At 39.5% G+C, this 26,441-nt stretch overlaps 1 protein-coding gene across 3 annotated transcripts in view; it reads left to right on the top strand.

Moving 5' to 3' along the window:
- Nucleotides 1–26,441, top strand: part of rnf213a (ring finger protein 213a) — a 377,172-nt gene that overhangs the window by 227,757 nt on the left and 122,974 nt on the right. For all 3 annotated transcript variants that reach the window (XM_039739973.1, XM_039739975.1, XM_039739974.1), the window contains 2 exons: nucleotides 18,377–18,490; nucleotides 20,782–20,840. In XM_039739973.1, coding sequence (XP_039595907.1) covers nucleotides 18,377–18,490; nucleotides 20,782–20,840 — 173 coding nt within the window. The remainder of the gene's footprint in view (nucleotides 1–18,376; nucleotides 18,491–20,781; nucleotides 20,841–26,441) is intronic.

The raw sequence follows: 26,441 nt of genomic DNA on the forward strand, positions 1-26,441 counted from the left end.
AAGGTCGTGTGTGTGGCGAAGAGTGGCGGGGCTGGCGGAGGAGGGATCGGGGTCCCTGTCCTTCCACGGTTTCAGCAGGTTCACATGATATACCGCTCCTTTGGCCGCGATTGGGTTGACTCACCAAATAGTCGACCAGTCCCTTCCTCTCCTTAACCGTAGGGGCCCTGCCAGTGGGCAAGCAACTTAGAGTGGGAGGTAGGCACTAGGACCATGACCCGATCTCGGGTGGAACTCCCGAAGAGGCGTGCAGCGGTTGTAGTAGCGAACCTGTGCTGCTTGAGCCTCCTCCATGTGACTTTTAAGGACAGGCGAATCTTTCCAAATCTATCGCGTAACTCGCGATATACTCCAGTATGTTAGTGGTGGGAAGAGCCTCTTCTTCCCAGCCTTCTTTCAAAATATCAATATGCCCGAGGTTGTCGCCCATACAGTAGTTCAAAGGGGAGAACCCGTGGAGGCTTGTGGGACTTCCGATAGGCAAAAGGACGAGGGGAGGAGCTGATCCCAGTTCCTTCCATCCTCGCTGACCACCTACGTAGCATTTGCTTGAGAGTTTGATTAAACCTCTCTACTAATCCGTCGGTTTGAGGATGATACACGAGGTTTTAAATGCTTTATTTTCAGTAATCTGGCAGTCTCCTTGAACGTCTCCGAGGTGAAGGGGGTCCCCTGGTCTGTCAAGACTTCTTTGGGGATCCCCACGCGAATACCCTAGTAATTCCGTGCGATGGCTTTAGAGGTAGCTGGCGCGCAGCGGAACAGCTTCGGGTATCGTGTAGCATAATCCACGAGGACTAAAATGTACTTGTGTCCTCGGGCTGAGGGCTCTAGAGGTCCCACCAGGTCGACCCGATTCTGTGGAAGGAGCGTCAATCAAGGGAATAGGAACAAGAGGAGCACGGTCCCTCCTAGGAATCTGTCGCAGTTGACACTCCGGGCAGGAAGCGCCAAAGCGGCGAACCTCCTCATTAATTCCTGGCCAGTAAAACCGGGCTTGATCCGCTCCAGAGTTTTTCGGTGCCCAGGTGGCCACCTAGGAGGTGGGCGTGTGCTAGCTTCGCAGACCTGCCGCCGGAAGGTGCGCGGCACTAGCAGCAGCCTCGTCTCCTGCCCGTCATGCATTGCTACACGGTAAAGGAGGTCATTATCTAACACAAAGTAGGGGCCCTGTGGCATCGACTGACTAGTCGCTGGCCATTGACAAGGACCACTGCATTTTTACAAACTTCAGGGAGTCGTCATTCCATTGCTCCCTTTTGAAAGAAGCCGGCGTCTTTTAAATTGAAACCGCAATACGGAGAGAGGGTCAGCGCCGACCTCAATGGGCGTGGTTTCCTCCCGCTCCGCTGCGGCGTTGGTGGATGACGTGTCAGCCTGCGGCGGCCGGGAGTTACCCGTCAGCCAGGGCGGCTGCTTCACCTCTCTCTGCCGGCTGATTACGGGCGTGGAGGCAGCTTGAGGCGGTTCATCTCCGTCCATAACGAGGCCCAACTTAACCCGGGAGTGGTATGTGTCTCACGCTTTTAATGTCAGACCAGTCCGCCCTAGTATCACGGGTGTGGAGGATCAGGAAGGATTGCCACGGTTACTTTCTGGACTGATCCTCCGTAGCTAATGACACAGCGGCGGTGCTGTACCAGCGGGTTTCCCGTGGACACAGGTTATACTGGTCTTGAATTTTAGCCATTGTCGCGGTAGCACAAAGCGGCGGGCAACAATGGAAATGTTGCTGCGGAATCGAGCAAGCGGAAGTTTTAAACCGTTAACGATCACCACGTCTGTATGCGGGACCGTCAGCGGGTTTGTCAGAGCACACCAAGCCCTCCTCCCCTCCACCTGCATTCCTCCTCGCCTCCAAGCGGTTTTGCGTGCCAGCGGCGCCTGCGCCGATACAAGCTCCGGTGTACAGGGAGGGGCTAGGTCTTGGGACATACCCGGCTGAGTTTGACAGAAGGACGGTTCTGCTCTCCCAGAGTGTGAGGCCGCCCTCTGTGTTTCCAGAAGCTCTATGAGCCCTGACATGTTCTAAACTGCGCCCCAGACCGGCTGGGTGAAGCCCTGGGGAAGTGCTTTCAGGAGCAGATAGCAAGCTACCTGCTCAATGACCTGGTAGGGCTTGTTTTCCAAGGGCCGTAGCCACTGCCATACTTTTGCCCATAAGGACCAGGCTTGTTTACTGGTCGGCCTCTCAGGGTCCAACCTCCACTTGTTATTTTACTCACCTGCCAGTCTGGGGCACCCCTGGGTGGTAAATGGGGCTGTGGTTTCACTGGGGGGCAGGCACTCTCCCCCAAGAGAGCATACTGAGTCCCTCTTGTCTCCCCCTCCAGGGCAGCCCAATTCGGTGAGCCCCACCCGCACACTCCCTGGCCTCTCTAGATGGCCTAGTTCTGCGTGCTGGGGCGGAGCCCGCACGGTCTCGCCGAACCACGGGGCACCCTCCCGCCTGAATACTCGGCCCGATGCGCTCCCACCTGGGTGTTTTGCAGGTCCTGTCCCCTTCTCTTCTGGGACTTCTCCATCCTGCCGACTCGCCACTGTCACAAACGAGACAAAGACAGAAAAGGTTTGGGGCAGCCACCCATGTAATTTGGTATCCTGGCTGCAAAGTCGTTTTCTTTTCAAATACAGCACTGAAGTGCTTACAACAGAGTCCAAAACAAGACTGTCAGAGAAGGGAAAAGGGAAGGCTTTTAAAGGGGAGGCAGGAAGTGAGGTCATAAGGATCGACGCGTGTTCATCTTTCATTGGTTTAGTCCCGGATGTGACATCAGGGGCGGAGCTGGCAAGGTCTGTCTCCATTGGCTCGGTCCCAGAAGTGACGTCCAGAGAGACAGGTGGAACCTCCCGGGTTAGGTCTACAGGGAAGTGAGAAAGAGAGTTAGTGCGCTCTGCCACATCCCGGCATGGCTCAGAACTGCCTTCACTCGAGCCCTTTAGCTGCCTCCCATGCGCGTGTGTGACAATATATATATATATATATATATATATATATATATATATATATATATATATATATATATATATATATATATATATATATTATGTGTATATATATGTGTGTGTGTATGTATGTGTGTATGTATTTATGTGTGTGTATATGTATGTGTATATATGTAGATATATATATGTACTGTATGTATATATGTGTATATGTATAGATATGTATATATATATATGTTTATGTGTGTGTGTGTAAAAAATATATATATATATATATATATATATATATATATATATATATATATATATATGACAACAACACTCATCACTCACAACAGTGACAAAACAATTACATTGACAATCATGTTACGTTATTTTCAAAATGTTTCCTTTTCTTTTTCATTGCTTCTTTAACACACTACTTCTCCGCTGTGAAGCGCGGGTATTTTTGCTAGTTATATATAAATAGATATAGATATATATTTATATATAGATATAGATATAGATATGACAACAACACTCATATCAAAGACAAAACAATTACATTAACAATCATGTTACGTTATTTTTAAAATTTTTCCTTTTCTTTTTCATAACTTCTTTAACACACTACTTCTCCTCTGCGAAGAGCGGATATTCTGCTAGTATGCTAATAAAAGGCAAAGCCCTCACTGACTCATCACTAATTCTCCAACTTCCCATGTAGGTAGAAGGCTGAAATTTAGAATGTTCATTCCTTACAGCTTACTTACTTACTTACTTAATCAGGTTTCATTTCTAAATTCTACTCGTAATGGTCATAACTGGAACTTACTTACGTACATATATATACGGCCATAGCCTGCAGCTCGATGCGCCCGTGTGAAGCATTTCGTCCCTCATCGTCACACCTCCCATGTAATTGAGTGCCTACCCATATAAGGCCGTCCATTAGCAGCCGGGTCTGAGGTAACATTGAATAAAGCCGTGGACATCGCAAGATCACACGAGATAGCACAACCACAGCTGAGAACCTTCGATGCATGTATTCCGAGCGGCTCACGTGAACTGACTATGAACGCATTACGCACACAAAAAGCAAGAGTTCCAAAGAGCGCTAAACATAAACGCATTACACAATTGAGAAGGCAGCAATAGAATATGAAGCGTGTGACGCATACAAGCATATTCATAAGTGGAAACAAAGCACACGGTGGAAAAAGTCAATGTCCAGCTAAAGACAGTGTAAAAAATGTGGTAAATTGAACCACTTCGCTAAAGTTTGCAGAACTGGGAAAAGTAAACCCGTGCATGCAGTGTGTGATGTCACAGATAAAGAGGAAGACGAGCTGTTTATTGATGCAGTAAGAAAGGAACAACCCACTGAATCTGAACAAGCCTTTGTAGACATATCAATAGGAAAGCAAGGTGTAAAGCTTAAGTTTAAATTAAGTTCATAGACACGCTGCCGCTAAATATTTGCAGGCAAATCCACAACTTAATACCGGGAATGCCTGTTAAACATCTTAGATTCACGAGTACCGATTTGGGTAGTGAACACTTCGATGAATGAAACCTGTTATCTTTACAACTGTTGACAAACACAGAATATAACTTGAACACAACACATCCTCCAAATACGAACCTGATTGATAGAAATAGTGATTATCAAATTCTTGATGACAGCAACTCTCATAACAGTCACAAAATAATTACTTTGACAATCATGTTACGTTAATTTTAAAATGTTTCCTTTTCTTTTTCATAACTTTCATAACTGCTAGTATATATACTGTATATCGGATTCCAAAAAAGTTGGGACACTAAACAAATTGTGAATAAAAACTGAATGCAATGATGTGGAGATGGCAAATGTCAATATTTTATTTGTAATAGAACGTAGATGACAGATCAAACGTTTAATCTGAGTAAATGTATCATTTTAAAGGAAAAATCTGTTGATTCAAAATTTCACGGTGTCAACAAATCCCAAAAAAGTTGAGACAAGTAGCAATAAGAGGCTAAAAAGTAAATTTGAGCATAACGAAGAGCTGGAAGACCAATTAACACTAATTAGGTCAATTGGCAACATGATTGGGTATAAAAAGAGCTTCTCAGAGTGGCAGTGTCTCTCAGAAGCCAAGATGGGTAGAGGATCACCAATTCCCACAATGTTGCGCAGAAAGATAGTGGAGCAATATCAGAAAGGTGTTACCCAGCGAAAAATTGCAAAGACTTTGCATCTATCATCATCAACTGTGCATAACATCATCTGAAGATTCAGAGAATCTGGAACAATCTCTGTGCGTAAGGGTCAAGGCCATAAAACCATACTGGATGCTCGTCATCTCCGGGCCCTTAAACGACACTGCACCACAACCAGGAATGCTACTGTAAAGGAAATCACAGAATGGACTCAGGAATACTTCCAGAAACCATTGTCAGTGAACACAATCCACCGTGCCATCCGCCGTTTCCAGCTGAAACTCTACAGTGCAAAGAAGCCATTTCTAAGCAAGATCCACAAGCTCAGGCGTTTTCACTGGGCCAGGGATCATTTAAAAGACTGTTCTGTGGTCAGACGAGTCACGATTCGAAGTTCTTTTTGGAAATCTGGGACGCCATGTCGTCCAGACCAAAGAGGACAAGGACAACCCAAGTTGTTATCAACGCTCAGTGCAGAAGCCTGCATCTCTGATGATATGGGGTTGCATGTCTGGAAAGGCACCATCAATGCAGAAAAATATATTCAGCTTCTAGAACAACATATGCTCCCATCCAGACGTCATCTCTTTCAGGGAAGACGCTGCATTTTTCAACAAGATAATGCCAGACCACATTCTGCATCAATCACAACATCATGGCTGCATAGGAGAAGGATCCGGGTACTGAAATGGCCAGTCTGCAGTCCAGATTTTTCACCTATAGAGAACATTTGGCGCATCATAAAGAGGAAGGTGCGACAAAGAAGGCCCAAGACGATTGAACAGTTAGAGGCCTGTATTAGACAAGAATGGGAGAGCATTCCTATTTCTAAAATTGAGAAACTGGTCTCCTCGGTCCCCAGACGTCTGTTGAGTGTTGTAAGAAGAAGGGGAGATGCCACACAGTGGTGAAAATGGCCTTGTCCCAACTTTTTTGGGATTTGTTGACACCATGAAATTCTGAATCAACATATTTTTCCCTTAAAATGATACATTTTCTCAGTTTAAACTTTTGTTCCGTGATTTATGTTCTATTCTGAATAAAATATTAGAAGTTGGCACCTCCACATCATTGCATTCAGTTTTTATTCACGATTTGTATAGTCTCCCAACTTTTTTGGAATCCGGTTTGTATATAAAATTTACTGAGTATACTTTGTATATAAAATATATGTTGATGTACCTTGCATAACTGTAACTTTTATGGCACAATAACAATTCAGTACATTTATGGTTACAACAGTATTTGGATTTAATAATCTTCATGTGGGAAGAGGCTGACTTGCATAAACAAGTAGAGCTGAATAGTGCAGTCAAGGAGGTAGCACATTTCCTCATGTTTTGGTACTTTTCTTCTGTGAGTAAGTTCCAAAACTGTCCATGAACCCCATACTTCAGCTGAATGCCATCCTGTAGTGTCAAAACCTCTTCCTCCACTATAGAGTAGTTTTAGGTGAAACAATGTTGCAATTTTTGATGTAGGTGAATCACCCTCAACATCTTCCCTAAATGGATAGCACTTAAATGTAGCGATTGGTTCAAGTAAAGCTGAGTTTTGAAACCGTCTGTCAAAGTCTGACAGACAATTTTCAATCTGCTCTGTGTAGCGTATGCTGTCATGTTGCGCACACACCTTCCATTGCATCTCCAGCTCTGACGCGAGGTTTTGGATGTTCCCCATATCAAGGCGCTGCAGCTTTGAGGACTGATGTTGCATTTTTCGCTTGAAAGCATTAACTCAGCTAATCATATTTACAATGGAGTTCTCTTTTCCTTGCAGTTGTAAATTAAGCTCATTCAACATGTTGGTCAGATCGAAAAAAAAAAAATGCCAGGTCTAGCGGCCATTGATCGTTATTAAGTTGCTTGTTTTCTGCATGTTTAATGACAAGGAGAAACTGCTTTTTCTCTGTTCAGGGGTCTTGAAATCTCAGCAGGAGATCTCCCTAGCCATCTGTCTCAACAAAGCCCTCTTTTATTATCTCTCCATCTTGGAAGGACTTCTTATGCTTAAGAGTGACTCACCCGGAACGATGCTTCAGTATGTCTGCCTTTGCTTTTGAATTCAGCCGAGTGAGAAATGACAGCTGTCCGATTAACTGCCATTTTAGTTCCCTCTCCTTTCTCTTTCTCAGATTGCTTTTCCGAAGTAAGTCAGTTTTATAGTTTTTATGAACAGTTCGAAAGTGCCATTCCACATTTTCCTTCTTTGGAATAGCAATGATAGATTGACAGATCAGAGAAACGTACTTCGATTGTGACATTGTGAGAAAAAAAATCCTCTTCCAATTCCACATCCAACCCATACCCTCCCCAAACAAATTTTTTATAAAATCCCTTCTTTAGTCGATATAAATTGGAAGGCTAACTAGATCACAGCCAGAGTTTTACAGTAGCTCTCGCATTTGATTGTGTGTGCGGGATGACCAGTGTGTTAGAAGAAAAGAGATCTCAAGGAATCATTAAGTGGACAAAGTTTTATTCAGATTTTTGATTCATTAAAGTAGCCACCTTTTGCTGATATAACATCCAAACTCTGGTAACCCTTTTTATTCAAAATGCCAGTCACTCTGTGCAGGTCACCTACTCTGCCTGCAGCAAAATAACCCCAGACTATCATACTTCCTCCTCTGTGTTTGACAGTGGGTGTCACATACTGAGGAACCATCCTTTCACCAACCCGACGGCATACAAACACCCTGTGTGATGAACCAAACATTTCATATTTTGATTCCTCTGTCCATAAGACTTTCTTCTAGTCTACAGGAGTCCACAGCTGGTATTTCAAGGCCCTATTTTTGTCTTTTAATACATGGCAAATGTTTCCTCTTTACAGTAGAAATTGAGACTTGCTTTTTGTGATCACTTTTTGCTTGAAACTGTTGTGCTGGGAGGCTTGTATCATGCAAGCTGGTGATCCTCAGAAACTTGTCTTCTGATTTTATTGTGACTTAGGGTCTGCCAGATCTTTTCGTATCAGAGTTTCTTTAAGTTTCCAATTGATTTTCTGTTGTGTAGGATGCTGTACTCACTGACACTTTTTTTTTTTTATTTTGGAAAATTTCTGTAAATAAAAGGCCTACACTTCTAAGGCGAATAATGCTCTGTCTTATTTTATTTATTAATTGATATTTTTTGCCATTATTACTGTGTTCTGGTCTGCCTATAACACTGCAAGCATTTTTTGCCAGCTTTCACACTTTGCATTATTTGAAATTAGTTATTCATGAATTGTGGATGTTTTAAACAATTTGTCCACTGTAATCATTTCTGTATTCTTATAAATTATTTATTCATTATTTGTAAATGTTTTTGCAATACCCAATCTAAAGTTGAAACTCTTCATACATTATACAGGTTTGCACATGTTTATAAACCGTTTATTTATTAGTTGTGGAGGTTTTTGTAGTACCTAATCTAAAGTTGCAACTATTCATGCATTATAAAAGTATGTAAATGGTAAATTGATACATTAATAGGCACTGGGCTGCAACATGACCAGGGGCCTCATGCATAAGGTTGTGCATAGAATTCGCACTACAACATGACGTAAGCACAAATGTCGAAATGTGCTTACGCACAGAAACATCTAGATGCAGGAATCTGTGTGTACTCCAACTTCCGTGTTCTACCGCTACATAAATCCTGGTCAGCGTGAAAAGTAATGCTCGTGCATGCGCCTTCTGTCCCGCCCTAACTCCTCCCAGAATTACATCTCTATGAATATGCAAATCAATATAAATAGCCCTTAAGCTCAGCCTTCTGTGAAAAGACAATGGGAAAAGCACGGGGTAAAAGATAAAGAATTTCAACGAATACCAAGTGGAGGCAAGAAAAACTTACTATTTGTTGGTTTAAACAGTGGTATAATCAACAATAGGAAGTTGATTGAGTGACATAGTGTGTCGGAGAAACTTGAAAGCTCAAGTCCACCAAGTTGCACAGTACCCAAAATAAAAAAGAAGTCACATATCCAAGTCGCCGTGAAAAGGCAAATCGTAGCCCAACGTCTGAGTGTCAGATGAAAGCTTATTAGGGTACAGAGAAAAAAAAGGCACACAGTGGGGAAAAAAGCACGAAATGTCAACTTTAATCTCAAAATATCCACTTTAATCACGTACTTTATTTTGTCATTAAAGTACAGGGTGGGCCATTTATATGGATACACCTTAATAAAATGGGAATGGTTGGTGATATTAACTTCCTGTTTGTGGCACATTAGTATATGTGAGGGGGGAAACTTTTCAAGATGGGTGGTGACCATGGTGGCCATTTGGAAGTCGGCCATTTTGGGTCCAACTTTTGTTTTTTCAATAGGAAGAGGGTCATGTGACACATCAAACTTATTGGGAATTTCACAAGAAAAACAATGGTGTGCTTGGTTTTAACGTAACTTTATTCTTTCATGAGTTATTTACAAGTTTCTGACCACTTATAAAATGTGTTCAGTGTGCTGCCCATTGTGTTGGATTGTCAATGCAACCCTCTTCTCCCGCTCTTCACACACTGATAGCAACACCGCAGGAGAAATGCTAGCACAGGCTTCCAGTATCCGTAGTTTCAGGTGCTGCACATCTCGTATCTTCACAGCATAGACAATTGCCTTCAGATGACCCCAAAGATAAAAGTCTAAGGGGGTCAGATCGGGAGACCTTGGGGGCCATTCAACTGGCCCACAACGACCAATCCACTTTCCAGGAAACTGTTCATCTAGGAATGCTCGGACCTGACACCCATAATGTGGTGATGCACCATCTTGCTGGAAAAACTCAGGGAACGTGCCAGCTTCAGTGCATAAAGAGGGAAACACATCATCATGTAGCAATTTCACATATCCAGTGGCCTTGAGGTTTCCATTGATGAAGAATGGCCCCACTATCTTTGTACCCCATATACCACACCATACCATCAATTTTTTTGTTCCAACAGTCTTGGAGGGATCTATCCAATGTGGGTTAGTGTCAGACCAATAGCGGTGGTTTTGTTTGTTAACTTCACCATTCACATAAAAGTTTGGCTCATCACTGAACAAAATCTTCTGCGTAAACTGAGGGTCCTGTTCCAATTTTTGTTTTGCCCATTCTGCAAATTCAGTGCACCGATCTGAGTCATCCTCGTTGAGATGCTGCAGAAGCTGGAGTTTGTAAGGGTGACATTTGTGAGTAGCTAATATCCGCCGAAGGTTTGTTCGACTAATGCCACTCTCCAGTGACATGCGGCGAGTGCTACGCTGTGGGCTCTTGCTGAATGAAGCTAGGACAGCCACTGATGTTTCTTCATTAGTGACAGTTTTCATGCGTCCACATTTTGGCAAATCCAACACTGAACCAGTTTCACGAAACTTAGCAAGCAGTTTGCTAACTGTAGCATGGGAGATGGGTGGTCTCGTAGGGTGTCTTGCATTGAAATCTGCTGCAATGACCCGGTTACTGTGTTCACCAGATATCAACACAATTTCTATCTTCTCCTCACGTGTTAACCTCTGCGACATGTCAATGGCTGTACACAAAGAGAAACTTGTAAATAACTCATGAAAGAATAAAGTTACGTTAAAAATAAGCACACCATTGTTTTTCTTGTGAAATTCCCAATAAGTTTGATGTGTCACATGACCCTCTTCCTATTGAAAAAACAAAAGTTGGAATCAAAATGGCCAACTTCAAAATGGCCACCATGGTCACCACCCATCCTGAAAAGTTTCCCCCCTCACATATACTAATGTGCCACAAACAGGAAGTTAATATCACAAACCATTCGCATTTCATTAAGGTGTATCCATATAAATGGCCCACCCTGTAGAACGTCATAAACTTCATCTTAAAACCAATTAATTTACTAGTTTCTCAAATCCCATCGTAACTAAAGTAACACATTAAATGCTTTGTTTTGTATTTGATCTTCTTTGTGCTGTCTGTGTGAATCACTACGTGGTTCTTAAACCGGCTTTCTCTTCCTCCGACAGGACACAGAATCCATTACATTGGTCATATTACAGCTGTCTGAATAATTAAAATACTGAGATGTATATGTGATATCTTTTTCATGATGATAGGAATGAAAGCATGTTATTAAACATGGGAACACGGTGGCGGTACTGTCTCTTTCAAACGTACTAACACCCAATTCCTGTCCTTACTTTTGTTTGTCCAAATGCCCAATCGCCACACAATCGGCTCTGTAATAGACGTTAAGCCATCTGTAAGCTTACAGCAACGATTCTTCAAAACTTTTAAAGAACATTGAAATATCTTCATAGTACGTGTTTAATTATTCTATCCATCTATCCTTCCAGCATACAGCAATCAATCAGGATCAATCTGTGAACTAGCTACCGCTCCGGCACCATGTCCTCACATGTTTAATTATTAACAATACAGATTATTTAAATTAAGTTAATTTTATCTGTACAATATAATCAACATATTTTGCAACATTTCATCTTAAAAATGATATTGTCATCATATGTAAATACGTGCTTTATAAACTGGCGTAGTTTTAACTTAATTTTCCTTTTTATAAAAACTTGATTGCTCTGTATTGATTGCAATAAAATTTAATAAAGTATTAAAATAAATAAATAAATAAAGTGGCGTAGGTTGTGTGCTTGATGCTGTATACCGATAATTCTTCCGATCAGCTGCTGCTGTGATTCACCACTCAGATACAGTGATATAAATACTCCGAGTGGTGCAGTGAGAGTAAAAAGATGATCCGCTGTGGCAACCCCTAATGGCAGCAGCTGATAGCAGAAAACGAAGGTGCAATGAGAGTAACAACACTAAAGCAGTTATGGTATTTGGAATACTATGGCTATTCCCTGGACCATTATGTTGTTACAGGTTAATTACAATCAGATGCATTACACTAATAAACAATATGCAGTTAGTTTCAGTGTATTTATAAAGCCGCGTCAGGAATGTGCGTCTAAGGAAGAAAGGATAACCACACAGGAACAGTAGCACTGCTTTGACGGTGGATGCCGCCAGTCTGCAAAACCGAGTGGAGAACTTGCGTACGACAGGGTATAGGGTACCATGGAAATGTGTGTGGCTTTACGCCAAGTTTAGGTTTTATACATCGTGATTTGAATGTGGAAACGGGTTTATACATGAGTCCCCAGGTCTGTGCCTTCTGAGTAGTTAGTTGAACAGTTTAGTTTTATCCTTGTAACAGGAATTAATGGCAGGAACAACTCAATTTGAATTAACATCTTTTTTATTGCCTCCATAAGAGATTTGTAATACAGTACATTCTAAAACAAATTATATTCTTCTTTCATCATAAAAAATAATAATGCCAAGACTTTGATATTAAAAACAATCTTCATATTGTTTATAAAAGACTAACAAAAAATATCAGGTTGTATATCATTCAAGTTACATCTCCAGGAAACATGTAACAGACCTCTCGAACAGTTTCAGTTCTAAAAATAGTTTAACAATATTATAGACACAAGAAACTAACAACAAATGGCCATCATATTTTGCTCCTGTTCTAAATTAATGGAATTATTTCACTAAATCTCACGAGACATAGATGTCCAACACTCCCTACAAAGATTTTCCTGTTGGAGCGGCGATATCTACCTGTCGTCGTAAATAATTGAGAAGTAGCCAACTGTAGTAGCATTATGGATGATGCTTGTCATGTCACTCGTTAGGGATGAGGGAGATTAACACTAGAATTACCAAAGCATACGAAAAAACTTGTAAATCGCTTCACACCTCTCCGCCAGCGTCTTTTATCCTGTAAATGTGTCAATAAGCCTGCTATCTCATCCCCCCACCACCACACAGTTTTCTCAGCTCAAGTCTGTTTTTCTGCGTGTTAGTTGCTTAGAGTTGTATAGCGTGAGAAGTCAAGCAAAATGACACATTTTATAAATAGTACAGGTGCTGGTCATAAAATTAGAATATCATGACAAAGTTGATTTATTTCAGTAATTCCATTCAAAAAGTGAAACTTGTATATTAGATTCATTCATTACACACAGACTGATGTATTTCAAATGTTTATTTCTTTTAATTTTGATGATTATAGCTGACAACTAATGAAAGTCCCAAATTCAGTATCTTGGAAAATTAGAATATTGTGAAAAGGTTCAATATTGAAGACATCTGGTGCCACACTCTAATCACCTGCAAAAGCCTTTAAATGGTCTCTCAGTTTAGTTCTGTAGGCTCATGTCATGGGGAAGACTGCTGACTTGACAGTTGTCCAAAAGACGACCATTGACACCTTGCACAAGAAGGGCAAGACACAAAAGGTCATTGCTAAAGAGGCTGGCTGTTCATAGAGCTGTGTTTCCAAGCACATTAATAGAGAGGCGAAGGGAAGGACAAGATGTGGTAGAAAAAAGTGTAAAATCAATAGGGATAACCGCACCCTGGAGAGGATTGTGAAACAAAACCCATTCAAAATTGTAGGGGAGATTCACAAAGAGTGGACTGCAGCTGGAGTCAGTGCTTCAAGAACCACCACGCACAGATGTATGCAAGACATGGGTTTCAGCTGTCGCATTCCTTGTGTCAAGCCACTCTTGAACAAGAGACAGCATCAGAAGCATCTCGCCTGGGCTAAAGACAAACAGGACTGGACTGCTGCTGAGTGGTCCAAAGTTATTTTCTCTGATTAAAGTAAATTTTGCATTTCCTTTTGGAAATCAAGGTCCCAGAGTCTGGAGGAAGAGAGGAGAGGCACAGAATCCACGTTGCTTGAGGTCCAGTGTAAAGTTTCCACAGTCAGTGATGGTTTGGGGTGCCATGTCATCTGCTGTTGTTGGTCTATTGTTTTCTCTGAGGTCCAAGGTCAACACAGCCGTCTACCAGGAAGTTTTAGAGCACTTCATGCTTCCTGCTGCTTTCGAACTTTATGGAGATGCAGATTTCATTTTCCAACAGGACCTGGCACCTGCACGCAGTGCCAAAGCTACCAGTACCTGGTTTAAGGACCATTGTATCCCTGTTCTTGATTGGCCAGCAGACTCGCCTGAACTTAACCCCATAGAAAATCTATGGGGTATTGTGAAGAGGAAGATGCAATACGCCAGACCCAACAATTCAGAAGAGCTGAAGGCCACTATCGGAGCAAAATGGGCTCTCATAACACCTGAGCAGTGCCACAGACTGATCGACTCCATGCCATGCCGCATTGCTGCAGTAATCCAGGCCAAAGAAGCCCCAACTAAATATTGAGTGCTGTACATGCTCATACTTTTCATGTTCATACCTTTCAGTTGGCCAACATTTCTAAAAATCCTTTTTTTGCATTGGTCTTAATTAATATTCTAATTTTCCGAGATACTGAATTTGGGACTTTCATTAGTTGTCAGTTATAATCATCAAAATTAAAAGAAATAAACACTTGAAATACATCAGTCTGTGTGTAATGAATGAATCTTAATATAAAAGTTTCACTTTTTGAATGGAATTACTGAAATAAATCAACTTTGTCATGATATTCTAATTTTATGACCAGCACCTGTGCATTGTTATTTGGAACAAATGCATTTCATGTGTGTTCCATGTCTACAACAATCTATGTAAAGATATTGTTAAAACAGACATGTTTTTCATGTTTTAGTAATAATTGACAAAATGTAGACATGAAGTGTATAATGTGTGAAGCCTGAAGTCCAAATATCAAATAAACACTTTCACAAAAGGAACAAATATAACAGAAAAATTGCGCTTCTATTCAAAAATATAACTGCAGAAAAAGAACCCGCGTTAGGGTGCGACATTGACACCCCTTTGATACGACCACTTCGGTGGCGCAACAGTATTAACTGTTGACTGGTAATCAAAATTTCAGGTTTGACCCCGGACGAGTCCATTGAGAAGTTCGCTGCTCTAATTCTTACTATTTTAAAATAAAAACATACATTTGATTTCAGTCTGTAGCTGCCACTGTAAATTTTGATACTTGTAAAGGTTAGCTTTGTGTTTGTTTTTTTTTTATTCAGTTTTATCCTCTCAGTCGCATTCACAATCCCACCCCCCCATCTGACACTGCTGTTTTCACATAAAGACGCATTATAACAGAGGTGAACTCAGATGATGACGACGGTTCTGCATCAGAGAAAGAACGCACGTCGTAGTTTTGCCGTCGCTGTACTTTGTATATGTACACGGGAAGCTCTGCAGTGTACTTGTGACTTTAATACGCTGTTGGAAGTAAGTAAATAAATAAAGGTAAATAAGTAAATAACATTCGATCTGGCTCTTTTATACAAAGTACAGTGACGGTAGCTTCCACCTTCAGCTATAGACTCTTCAGTACGTGAGCGACTCTCCACGCCACTGGAGTCAAGCTTCAGTTCAGTAGTTGTGACTTGTGGCTCAGAAGCAACTTCTAAATATTGCACAATTTGTAATCAATAGAACATTATTTACTGATGTCCAGCATTTAGCTTATAAATTGATGAACTACATAATAATTATCAAAAATTTAATTTACTAGAAATGGAACCTAAATATTACACAAAATGTCCATATATTGTGCATTCATAAAAAACATTTATTTGCATATAGCTAGCATTAAACCTTTGAACTTTTTTTCACAAAGACTGCCAATATAGGATCTAGTGCAGAACAAATAAAATATTAAAATTACTCCAAACAACAGGAGCCTTACATAATACTTGCTTCCCTGACTTTTCTACTTCTTGAATCTCATTGTGGTCTTTACAAATTTTGTGTCATTAAAAACCTTTATGTCAACCTTTACTGGTTTCAAACATGAACGCTGCTCCGTGACTACACTTCCCCCAGCACTCTGATGGCACACTCGTGGCTGGTATGCACAGGAATTTGCAAGCCAGTTTGCTCAGCATTGGATAGTTAACATTGTGTATTAGGGCTGTGAAGTTAGCCAAAAAATAAAGTTTGAATAATTAAAAAAAAAAAAAGAAATACTCGGATATATTCAAACTTTAGTTAACAATGCTGTTCTTAACATGTACGTTTGTACTTACGATTATGATAGTGGCTGCAGCAGCAGCTAGAGCTAGAACAAACATCAGCTTAAAAGTGGTAGTTGGATAACTGCTATTTAAGTTTAGGAGCAATCAAAATCCCAAACAGCTGCACCCTATTAAAGAGAAGCATCAGCACCACAGTCTTGTTTTCCTTCTACCACTGATGGTACAATAGTGGATGATGTTAGAGATGTGGCCAATGAACTAAGGAATATAAGGGCTGTACTATGTGATATTGACCACAAATTAAATAAATTGGTTAAAAAATAAATGCTGCATCTGATTACCTGTTTTTACATTCTGTTAGTTGCATTCAAACAAAGCTGTAATGCTGTCTGATTTGATTGATCTTTTGATGGGTCAGGGTCAGGTTCATCATGCAGCGTCTCTTCCGGTATGGGCAAGTCACGATTGTGTGCCACATTATATATGCAGCATGCTACATGTTTCTACAATGCGACACATGTTCTGTGCACTATAGAGCAGCACATTAATAGAATGGAAATGATTTCTATTTACATAAGCAAATTCATTCTCTGAAGGTTCCTTTATAGTATAGCGTCGGCTCTGAGTGCGGATCGATTCTCTGCTCTTTATCCTTAAATGGACTGCTTGCCTTTTGACATTGTTGTGAATTGCTCTTTGATGTTTCCCAGTTCAACCACATTGTAAGGAAATTTTAAATGTCTGAATGACAAGCGGATAATACCATTCTATGCAGCTGGCATGGTGCGACTCAGTGATGACTGAAAAATATCCAATCAGCCAGCAAGTTCACTTTGAAAAGCTCCTGTGGCTAAAAATCCAAGAGTGGATAGATCTCGCAAAAGAGCAGGTAAAGCACAATTCCTTAAAGGCCTGCTTTTGTAAAGCTGGTGCCAGTCCAGCACTCGGCTCAAAGAGGATAGCTCTTGGAAAACGAAATCAACTTAAAAGCCAGTTATCATCATCTATAAATATGCGCTCTCTTCTAATTCTTCCAGTTGTGATGTCTTCTAACAACTCTAAAGCAGCCATGGTAGTTGGAATAGTTTGGCCATTCCGTGCACCATTATATTATTACAGAATGATTACAAACAAGTGAATTAAATGTGTAAATAGTGTGAAGTTAATTTTGGAGTATTTGATAAAACCCGCATCATAGATGTTTATCTAAAAAAATTAAAGCAGACCACAAAAACAGCACTGCTTTGACTCTGGGTACTGCCAGTTTGTATAACCAAGTAGAAACTTATATACGCAAGGGGGTACCCTCCCGTGAAAATGTGAGTGGATTTGTAGCAAGTTTATCTTTTATACATCTCAAAGTGAACGTGGAATCGAGCGTACACAACATTTTTTTGTGTACGCACCATTTATAAATTCAACCCCAGAGTCCTGGACTTGCAGTACCAACTACTACACAGCTGTGTTATCCAAAATGAATTTAAGATGTATTTTATTTTAGAGTCAACGTGAATATATCTGGAATGGATTTTAGATAGATTGATAGATACTTTATTAATCCCAAGGGGAAATTCACATAATCCAGCAGCAGTATACTGATACAAAGAAACACTATTAAATTAAATAGTAATAAAAATGAAAAAAATAAAAATAATTTTTTATTTATTAAAATTTTATAGATATTAAAGAGTTCTTTGTAATAAATGTTGATGCTTTAGGAATAATGAAAGAGATTTCACTTGTCCACTCCAGGGACAACAAGTTAAAGCAGGTTAATGGGGTGTAGGGGTCTCTATTTCATTGTTCAAACTCCAACATAGACAAGTATTCCACCCTTCCAGTCCAGCACAGTTGCCCTCTGGAGTAAAGGGATTGCTTCAACCTCTGTTGCGGCCACACACTATCAGCAATTGGTTCTGGCTATGGCCAGCAAATTTTGACCAGATCAATATAAGTATTCACAGCCTTTGCTCAATACTTTGTTGATGCAGCTTTGGCAGCAATTACAGCCTCAAGTCTTTTATGTACATGTGCTTTCTCAATTTTTTATTTTTAATAAATTTGCAAAAATCTCAAGTAAATCTTTTTCACATTGTCATTATGGGGCGTTGTGTGTAGAATTCTGAGGAAAAAAATGAATTTAATCTATTTTGGAATAAGGCTGTAACATAATAAAATGTGGAAAAGTGATGTGCTGTGAATACTTTCCGGATGCACTGTATAATAAAGATTTTATAAGAGCTTCTCCATGAATGCATTCATGCTGAAAATTTCATGCATTGTTGAAACTAATCAAGTCTGCTTGATATATTCTGTTTTGTAGGTCCTTGGAGTTCTGTTCATATTGATGATCTCAGAAAGTCAAAGGATATAGTTTCTGAAATTACAGCTCTGAAAAACATGACAATCAGTCAGTTGTTTGAAGAAAAAGCTGAAGGTATGACTTTCTGACTAAGGGTTAATTATTACCGTAATACATATCTTCAGTCATTGTATTTCTACTTAATTTGTGTATACATTATAACAGTATTAATCAATTGTAACATCTGAAATTATTAAATCAGAAAAGGTTCATTTCTGTTGTCTACTTATGATTTAGTCGATCACAGTGTGCTGACTCTAAGGACACAATGTTCTTAAAATAGTTTGTGTTGACTAGAAATTACATATCCTTCTATATAAAAGCGGTCGGGATTGTACTTCCGTCCTGTGAGTGCTACGCAGGCGCGGTGTTTCACACATGCCCCGTCCATTTTGCAATGCACGATGGGATTTGTAGTTCCATTTTTCCAGGTAAAAGACGATTTTCTACTCCAGACTGTGCGATATCTTCTTCTTCTTTCTTACTATATAAAAGCGGTCGGGATTGCGATATTCCGCTTATCACAGACTTACTACTTGCAGCTTGCGGTACGAAGCGACATGATGTGAGCGGAGTTCTGGTGCTCCCATCGTTCCCTTGCTTTTGTGCACGATGTGCTGGAAAAATAGACAAAATTATGTCTCTGGAAATAATTAATTTTGATGGAGTACAAATGCCTCACCTCGTAGTAAATATCAGGGGGGTTCAAAAGGGCGACCTCAATAAAAAAAGTTTAAATTTCATCACAGAAATAACAGAAACTACGAGTATTAAAGTAATACCGCTCAAATACAAAATAACCAAATTAATGAGTTTGTATAAAATATCAAATTGATCTACATATTGAATTGCCTTAAGAAGTGGTCAACGTAAAAGTCGGTCGCCTTAAAAGGCAGGTCAGCCTAGTATTTTAAAATAATTTAACTGTGTTTGTACTTTGTACAACTACTACATATATTATTAGATGTTCAAATGGTTTGGAGAAATTTGTGGATGTACTAGAAGTTTTAAAATATATCAGAACTGGATTAATGATGTCTGAAAATGTATAAATGAATTACTCTAGTGAAAGGTATCAGCCAGTACATGTTTTCCATCTCATACATCCAAATATATAAGAGAGTTTAGTTTGCATTAGTGTGTCTCCTTAAAATATTTAAGACTGAGGTGGCTCTTCTTTTGTTTTCTAATCACCTTTACTAGAATTATTCATTTTAAATATTTTTTTAATCATTTCAGTTTTTTTTCTTGCTCATTATTGGCTTTTTATTTAACATTGTCTTCTGATGCACACTCAAAAACAATGTAACGACCAAACATTTAAAAATGTAAAATAAATGGTGTTAATTGTTAACTGTGTAGTACAACAAAGATGTTGTAGCGGGGCTACATAGTATAGTGTTTTCAATGTTTGTACTGAGTGCGTTTTGTTTCCATCGTCCCGTTTGCTGTCTATCATTTGTGTGTCTGTGAATGTCGTCCCCGTAAGTGCAGAGGGGACGGATAATGGAGGGAGACCGCAGCCCCAAGATAGAAAGCACCTGTTCACAATTAATCAAGTACAGCCAGCTCATCACTATATAACTAATCAGGAGGGAACAGAGAAAGGAGGAGGAGAAAGACGGAGATCACAATTCATTGCCACGAACCACTAGTACCTGCTATTTTTCTACATCGCGCTTTGGGATCCTGTTTTTTTTTTTCATTCTGCCGGACTTGCATCGTTTCAGTCATCGCCAGAGACCCCAGGGTTGAACTACATTGTCCACCACACACCGAGGATCCACGGTGAGGTTGCTCCTTTTTTGTTTCCGGGAAATTCAAAAGCATCACCTCACTGTTGAACAGTCATCCGTATTCAGGACAGTTTTATACTCTGACTCAAATTCACGATCATTGGCATTCCCGTATCCACTTAACTTTGTTCGTGTTTTATGTTTTTTATGTTGGCTATTGTATATATATTGTTGTCACATTGTTAGTTTGGTGGAGGGATATATACTTTTTGTGTGTAAAATTTGTATTTTTTGTTATTATTTCATTTAATATAATTATTCACTTAATTTATCTTAACATATCTGCTTTTGTGGGCCTGTGTTTAATCCGTCGATTGTGGTAAAAATTGTATTTGTTAGACGTAAGGCTTGATTTTAAAAGATTCACCTCAGTAGTTTATCCAGGCCACAGGACTTGGAGGTGTACCTGCCGGTTGGATAAGGGGTCAGCTGTTACAATGTTAATACCTTTTTAAAGTCCATTTATAAGAAGAATAATAACACATAAAACGAATGACACCCATGACTGAAATTCTAAATATTTAAAGTCAGTTTCCTAATAATTGTGTTTTAATTCATTTAATTTTGTAGCTATGGAAGTAGATGACAGTGATCAAGAAGCAGAAGCATCAAAAACTGATGAGAAATTTGTAAGTAGTTAATGTCCTTAATTAATGTTTTGAATATTTGAGAGTGAATTATGAAGCTGGTTAATCATTAATTACATTAGTCATTATATTAATAATATTAATCATTAATTTATACTTGTTTTAAAATAACCATGCACAATGTTTGGTGAACAGCTAATGGTTGGTAGATTGATTGATGTTATCTTCTTTTTACTTTGATCACTTGTTTAAAAAAAGCAAATTACAAGTTCTAAATGTATGAGTTTTTAGTAGAAGATATTTGAAATGGGAAATTGCAAACTAAATTGTTTTAGAAAGGGTCTCTGTAACAGTCCATATGACATATGTTTGGCTTAATAGTTATCGAAGGTATATCTTACATAGCAAAACAATTTTCCGAAACACTTCGACAGTCATGAGAACCAGACAACTTAAAAGACGAGTGCAGGATAAAGAAACATCATTTATGGCAGGCATAGAATTTAGCATACATTTTTAAAAATACATTTACTGATAATGTCAAATTGAAAACTCCATTGAAGTCATTTGGGAAAACTTCCTCGGTTTTACAGTATAGTATGAGAAATACATCAGAGATTTCTAATTCACATTCAGACAATTCATTTCACATTGAAATACAGATATATCCAATTCTTTTTGAGAAGTCAAAAAATATATTGTAGATAGCTCAAATTTATATTCTTACAATACAAATTGATGCTTTGGAATTCACCAATGTAATTTAGAATCATCCAGATATAATTATTTGGAATAAATAAAATAACAAATAAAGTTAAAATTGATACTTTTCTGTGAAAACAGTTTAAAATTTGCAGCCATATTCATGTTTCATGGCTACATATTTAAATGTGGCACGTCTTCTGACCAAAAGCAATCAGCATCATCCATTTTTGTCCACAAAACTATAGCATTTTACACAGTTGTCCTTTATTTATTGTATGTTCAGTCTTTCCATCTTGCACTTCACCTGCACTTTCTTGGTGGCTGCTACTGTGAAGATCTATCAGCATGTTGCCTTTTATGGGTGAGGCAGCTTTCAACTCGTTTTGTTCACAGTACCAAACAGGACTTTCGGCACCTGAGATGTTTGCCAGGGGAAGTGATGTAAAAATATTCTCAGTGGAACAATTTTTCCTTTTGCCTGTGAACAAACAACAAATATTTTGCTGAAATGACCACAGATCTTACATTTAAATCTCCAAAAAAAGTGGATCTGAGCTGTGTACGCCTTGCCTGTCTTCTAATGCCACTGCATCTAGCTCTTTCCCAGATGCAGCCTACCCTATCTCCAAACCTGAACCTGGATCCAAGCTACTCAACATGGCCATTAGAGCTCCCAAGGTACCTTCCCATCTAGTGGATGCTGCTGCTCTCTAACCTCCTCACTTCTGCATGTGCCAGTGGCCTCTCCTTCTTATGCCCGATCCAATGCTCAGTGGCGGTGAACCAGTGCACATTAATTTGAAGCCTGTGAACATGCTGTTCCTTGTGGCCGCTGCCAACTTTCCTTCATCACCAACACATTAAAAAAACAACATAAAATAATCATCTCTTTACACTAACCTATTTCATTTATATTTCAGCCGGATGTAAGGTTTCACTTGCTCACAGTGCACCGGCATGGGTTAAAATAGATTGTGCTAAGAATCAGTAAATAATTAAACAATTAAAACACCCCCTCGTCTTACCACAATTTGTTACTCCAAGCCCTTGCTTGTTTTTTTTTTTTCCAATTGAAAGTGGTACAAAAACGCAGTTCATAAGAAAAAAGATACTTAGGTCAAACTTACCATTTACAAGAATCTAAGTGATGTAGTTTTGAAAAGGTACACATGTTTTTTTTTACATCTTAAAATGACAATTTTTCCACTGTCCACAGTGAAGAAAAGTTAATATATCTCAGATTTGTTTAAATAAATAAATTTAAAATAAAATAAACTTAATTTCTGAGCTCTGAAAGGTAATTGCAATTCACATGCCAAATTTCATTAAAATCAAACATTGTGATGAATAGGCAATTTCCTGAATTACAATAAACATCCCACAAAGTATCTTCAGAACAAAAAAACTGTTTGCAGCTTGTAAGTGTACCTGCAGGGACTGAGACCAGCAAAACAAAAATATTAAGCTGTGTGACTGGCAGACTTAAAAGATAATGCTAGTCAAAACAATACGTTTAAACATTCTTCAGATGGTTTTGCTTTATTATTTGCATCTTTCCTTGCCATGCTACAGTTTTAAAAGTTGTCTCCCAGAAACTCAAGGCTATACTAGCTTCCTTTGTTATGTTTGTCACAATCCTTCTACAAAAGCACTTAGCCTGCTAGTAGTTTAGGACCGACCAGGACTGAGGGGGTAACAAGAGAGGCACAAGAGTGGCAAATGTACAAAAGAAAAGTATGTTTTTATTCCAATAGCAAAAAATAAAGTCCAGAGTCAAAACAATTCCAATTGTGAAAATGCAAAGCAGAAAAATATAAGTAAAAACAGAATGCATACAACAACACAAAGACTCATACCCTGATGTTTACTCAGTCACTTTCAGTTCAGGTAAGAGTATCAGCAGCCTTAAAAAAAAAAAATAATAAAATAAAAATGCCATAAATACAAGTCCTCAAAAAAAAAAAAAAATCTCAGGAGCTGTTTTTGGTTCTCAGGACCCTCAACCTGCACCTTAACAGCAACCAACTGCTCAGCCACCAGGTACCTCTTAGCCTGGCTCACCTTGCACACCCTACCTCTTTCTCTCAGAAATCTCCACTCGATCATCAAAAAATTCTCCCTTATGTGGCCACAACTGCACTTATAAAGGTCTCAATTCCCCTGGTTAGCTTGCCTACACACAGGGAGACACCATTTTGGTCTTGCAGGGGAAATCACACACCTCGAACAAAAAATCTAAATATCAAATAACAAATTAAACATATTTAAACACTAAATAACATAAAACAATTAATCCTAACCTTGTGGTTACTACAACAATAAAAAAAGAAACCACTATGGTGTATATCCACGTCTAAGCCAAAATGGACTACCCTGTAGTTGTCTTTCTGCTTTCCAAGACACCTACAACTGCGCTTACCTTTAGCCCCCCTTTTAGAACACCAGCTGGTAAACTTGGAATACTACACGCGAGGCTCATAGCTGAAGAGAATTGCAGAACATCTGAAAAAACCAAGAAAGAAACAACCACCTGGTCCAAAACCTTGTTAAATGTGTTTGCTCGCTGTAAACATCCTCGCGAATCTTACTGTTCAATATCCATCTACACTGTACTGTGTTAGCGTCCCGGTGATACTATAGCCTCACAATGTTTGATCTGAGAAAGCCAAGTCAAAATATTGTATTTTTTTCTAAAACAAAATATGTTAATACGTTTAACAGAAACATGTAAATGCCAAGATATCAACATAAATACAGTAGGAAAGGTACAGTTGTGCTTGAAAGTTTGTGAACCCTTTAGAATTTTCTATATTTCTGCATAAATATGACCTAAAACATCATCAGATTTTCACTCAAGTCCTAAAAGTAGATAAAGAGAAACCAGTTAAACAAATGAGATAAAAATATTATACTTGGTCATTTATTTATTAAGGAAAATGATCGCATATTACATATTTATGAGTGTCAAAAGTATGTGAACCTTTGATTTCAGTATCTGGTGTGACCCCCCATTTGCAGCAATAACTGCAACTAAACGTTTCCGGTAACTTTTGATCATTCCTGCACACTGGCTTGGAGGAATTTTAGCCCATTCCTCTGTACAGAACAGGTTCAACCCTGTGATGTTGGTGGGTTTTCTCACATTAACTGCTGACTTCAGGTCCTTTCACAACATTTCGATTGGATATTAAGGTCAGGACTTTGACTTGGCCATTCCAAAACATTAACTTTATTCTTCTTTAACCATTCTTTGGTAGAACTACTTGTGTGCTTAGGGTCGTTGTCTTGCTGCATGACCCACCTTCTCTTGAGATTCAGTTCATGGACAGATGTCCTGACATTTTCCTTTAGAATTCTTTGATATACTTCAGAATTCATTGTTCCATCAATGAAGGCAAGCCGCCCTGGCCCAGATGCAGCAAAACAGGCCCAAACCATGATACTACCACCACCATGTTTTACAGATGGGATAATGTTCTTGTGCTGGAATACAGTGTTTTCCTTTCTCCAAACATAACGCTTTTCATTTAAACCAAAATGTTCTATTTTGGTCTCATTCGTCCACAAAACATTCTTCCAATAGCCTTCTGGTTTGTCCACGTGATCTTTAGCAAACTGCAGATAAGCAGCAATGTTTTTTTTTTGGAGAGCTGTGGCTTTCTCCTTGCAACCCTGCCATACACACCATTGTTGTTCAGTATTCTCCTGATGGTGGACTCATGAACATTAGCCAATGTGAGAGAGGCCTTCAGTTGCTTAGAAGTTACCCTGGGGTCCTTTGTGACCTCGCCGACTATATAATGCCTTGCTCTTTGAGTGATCTTTGTTGGTCGACCAAACCTGGGCAGGGTAACAATGGTCTTGTGCGGATTAGTGGAGTCCAAACTCTTTAGAGATGGTTTTGTAACCTTTTCCAGCCTGATGAACATCAACAACTCTTTCTCTGAGGTCCTCAGAAATCTCCTTTGTTCGTGCCATGATACACTTCCACAAACATATGTTGTGAAGAGCAGATTTTGATAGATCCCTGTTCTTTAAATATTGGAGGGTGCCCACTCACACCTGATTGTCATCCCATTGATTGTAAACACCTGACTCTAATTTCACCTTCAAACTAACTGCTAATCCTATATGTTCACATACTTTTGCCTCTCACAAATATGTAATATTTGATCATTTTCCTCAATAAATAAATAACCAAGTATAATATTTTTGTCTCATTTGTTTAACTGGGGGTGGCGCAGTGGTAGCACTGCTGCCTTGCAGTAAGACCTGGGTTCGCTTCACGGGTCCTCCCTGCGTGGAGTTTGCATGTTCTCCCCGTGTCTGTGTGGGTTTCCTCCGAGTACTCCAGTTTCTTCCCACAGTCCAAAGACATGCAGGTTAGGTGCATTGGCTATTCTTAATTGTCCCTAGTGTGTGTTTGGTGTGTGTGTGCCCTGCGGTGGGCTGGTGCCCTTTCCGGGGTTTGTTTCCTGCTTTGCGCCCTGTGTTGGCTGGGATTGACTCCAGCAGACCCCCGTGACCCTGTGGTTAGGATGTAGCGGGTTGGTTAATGGATGGATGGATTTGTTTAACTGGTTTCTCTTTATCTACTTTTAGGACTTGAGTGAAAATCTGATGATGTTTTAGGTCACATTTATGCAGAAATATAGAAAATTCTAAAGGGTTCACAAACTTTCAAGCACAACTGTATGTCTACTTTCCACTGCTGTTCTAATGCAGATTTAGTATGTGTCCTTCGTATATGGTTTGAGACAGTCACCAATGCATAGCTCTATGTTGCCATCAGGACAATTGAAGTGTGTTTCTTTGCGCACTTTTCTTATAATAGTTTTTCTGTTGGTTGAGCATAAGAGGGGTAGTATGTTACTCCAAATTCCTTGTGTTATTGTTGTAGGCTATTATAGTGTAAGTACGAGTGACAATTGCTACATT

Source organism: Polypterus senegalus, chromosome 17 (genome assembly GCF_016835505.1).
Source record: "Polypterus senegalus isolate Bchr_013 chromosome 17, ASM1683550v1, whole genome shotgun sequence".
Lineage (NCBI taxonomy): Eukaryota > Metazoa > Chordata > Cladistia > Polypteriformes > Polypteridae > Polypterus > Polypterus senegalus.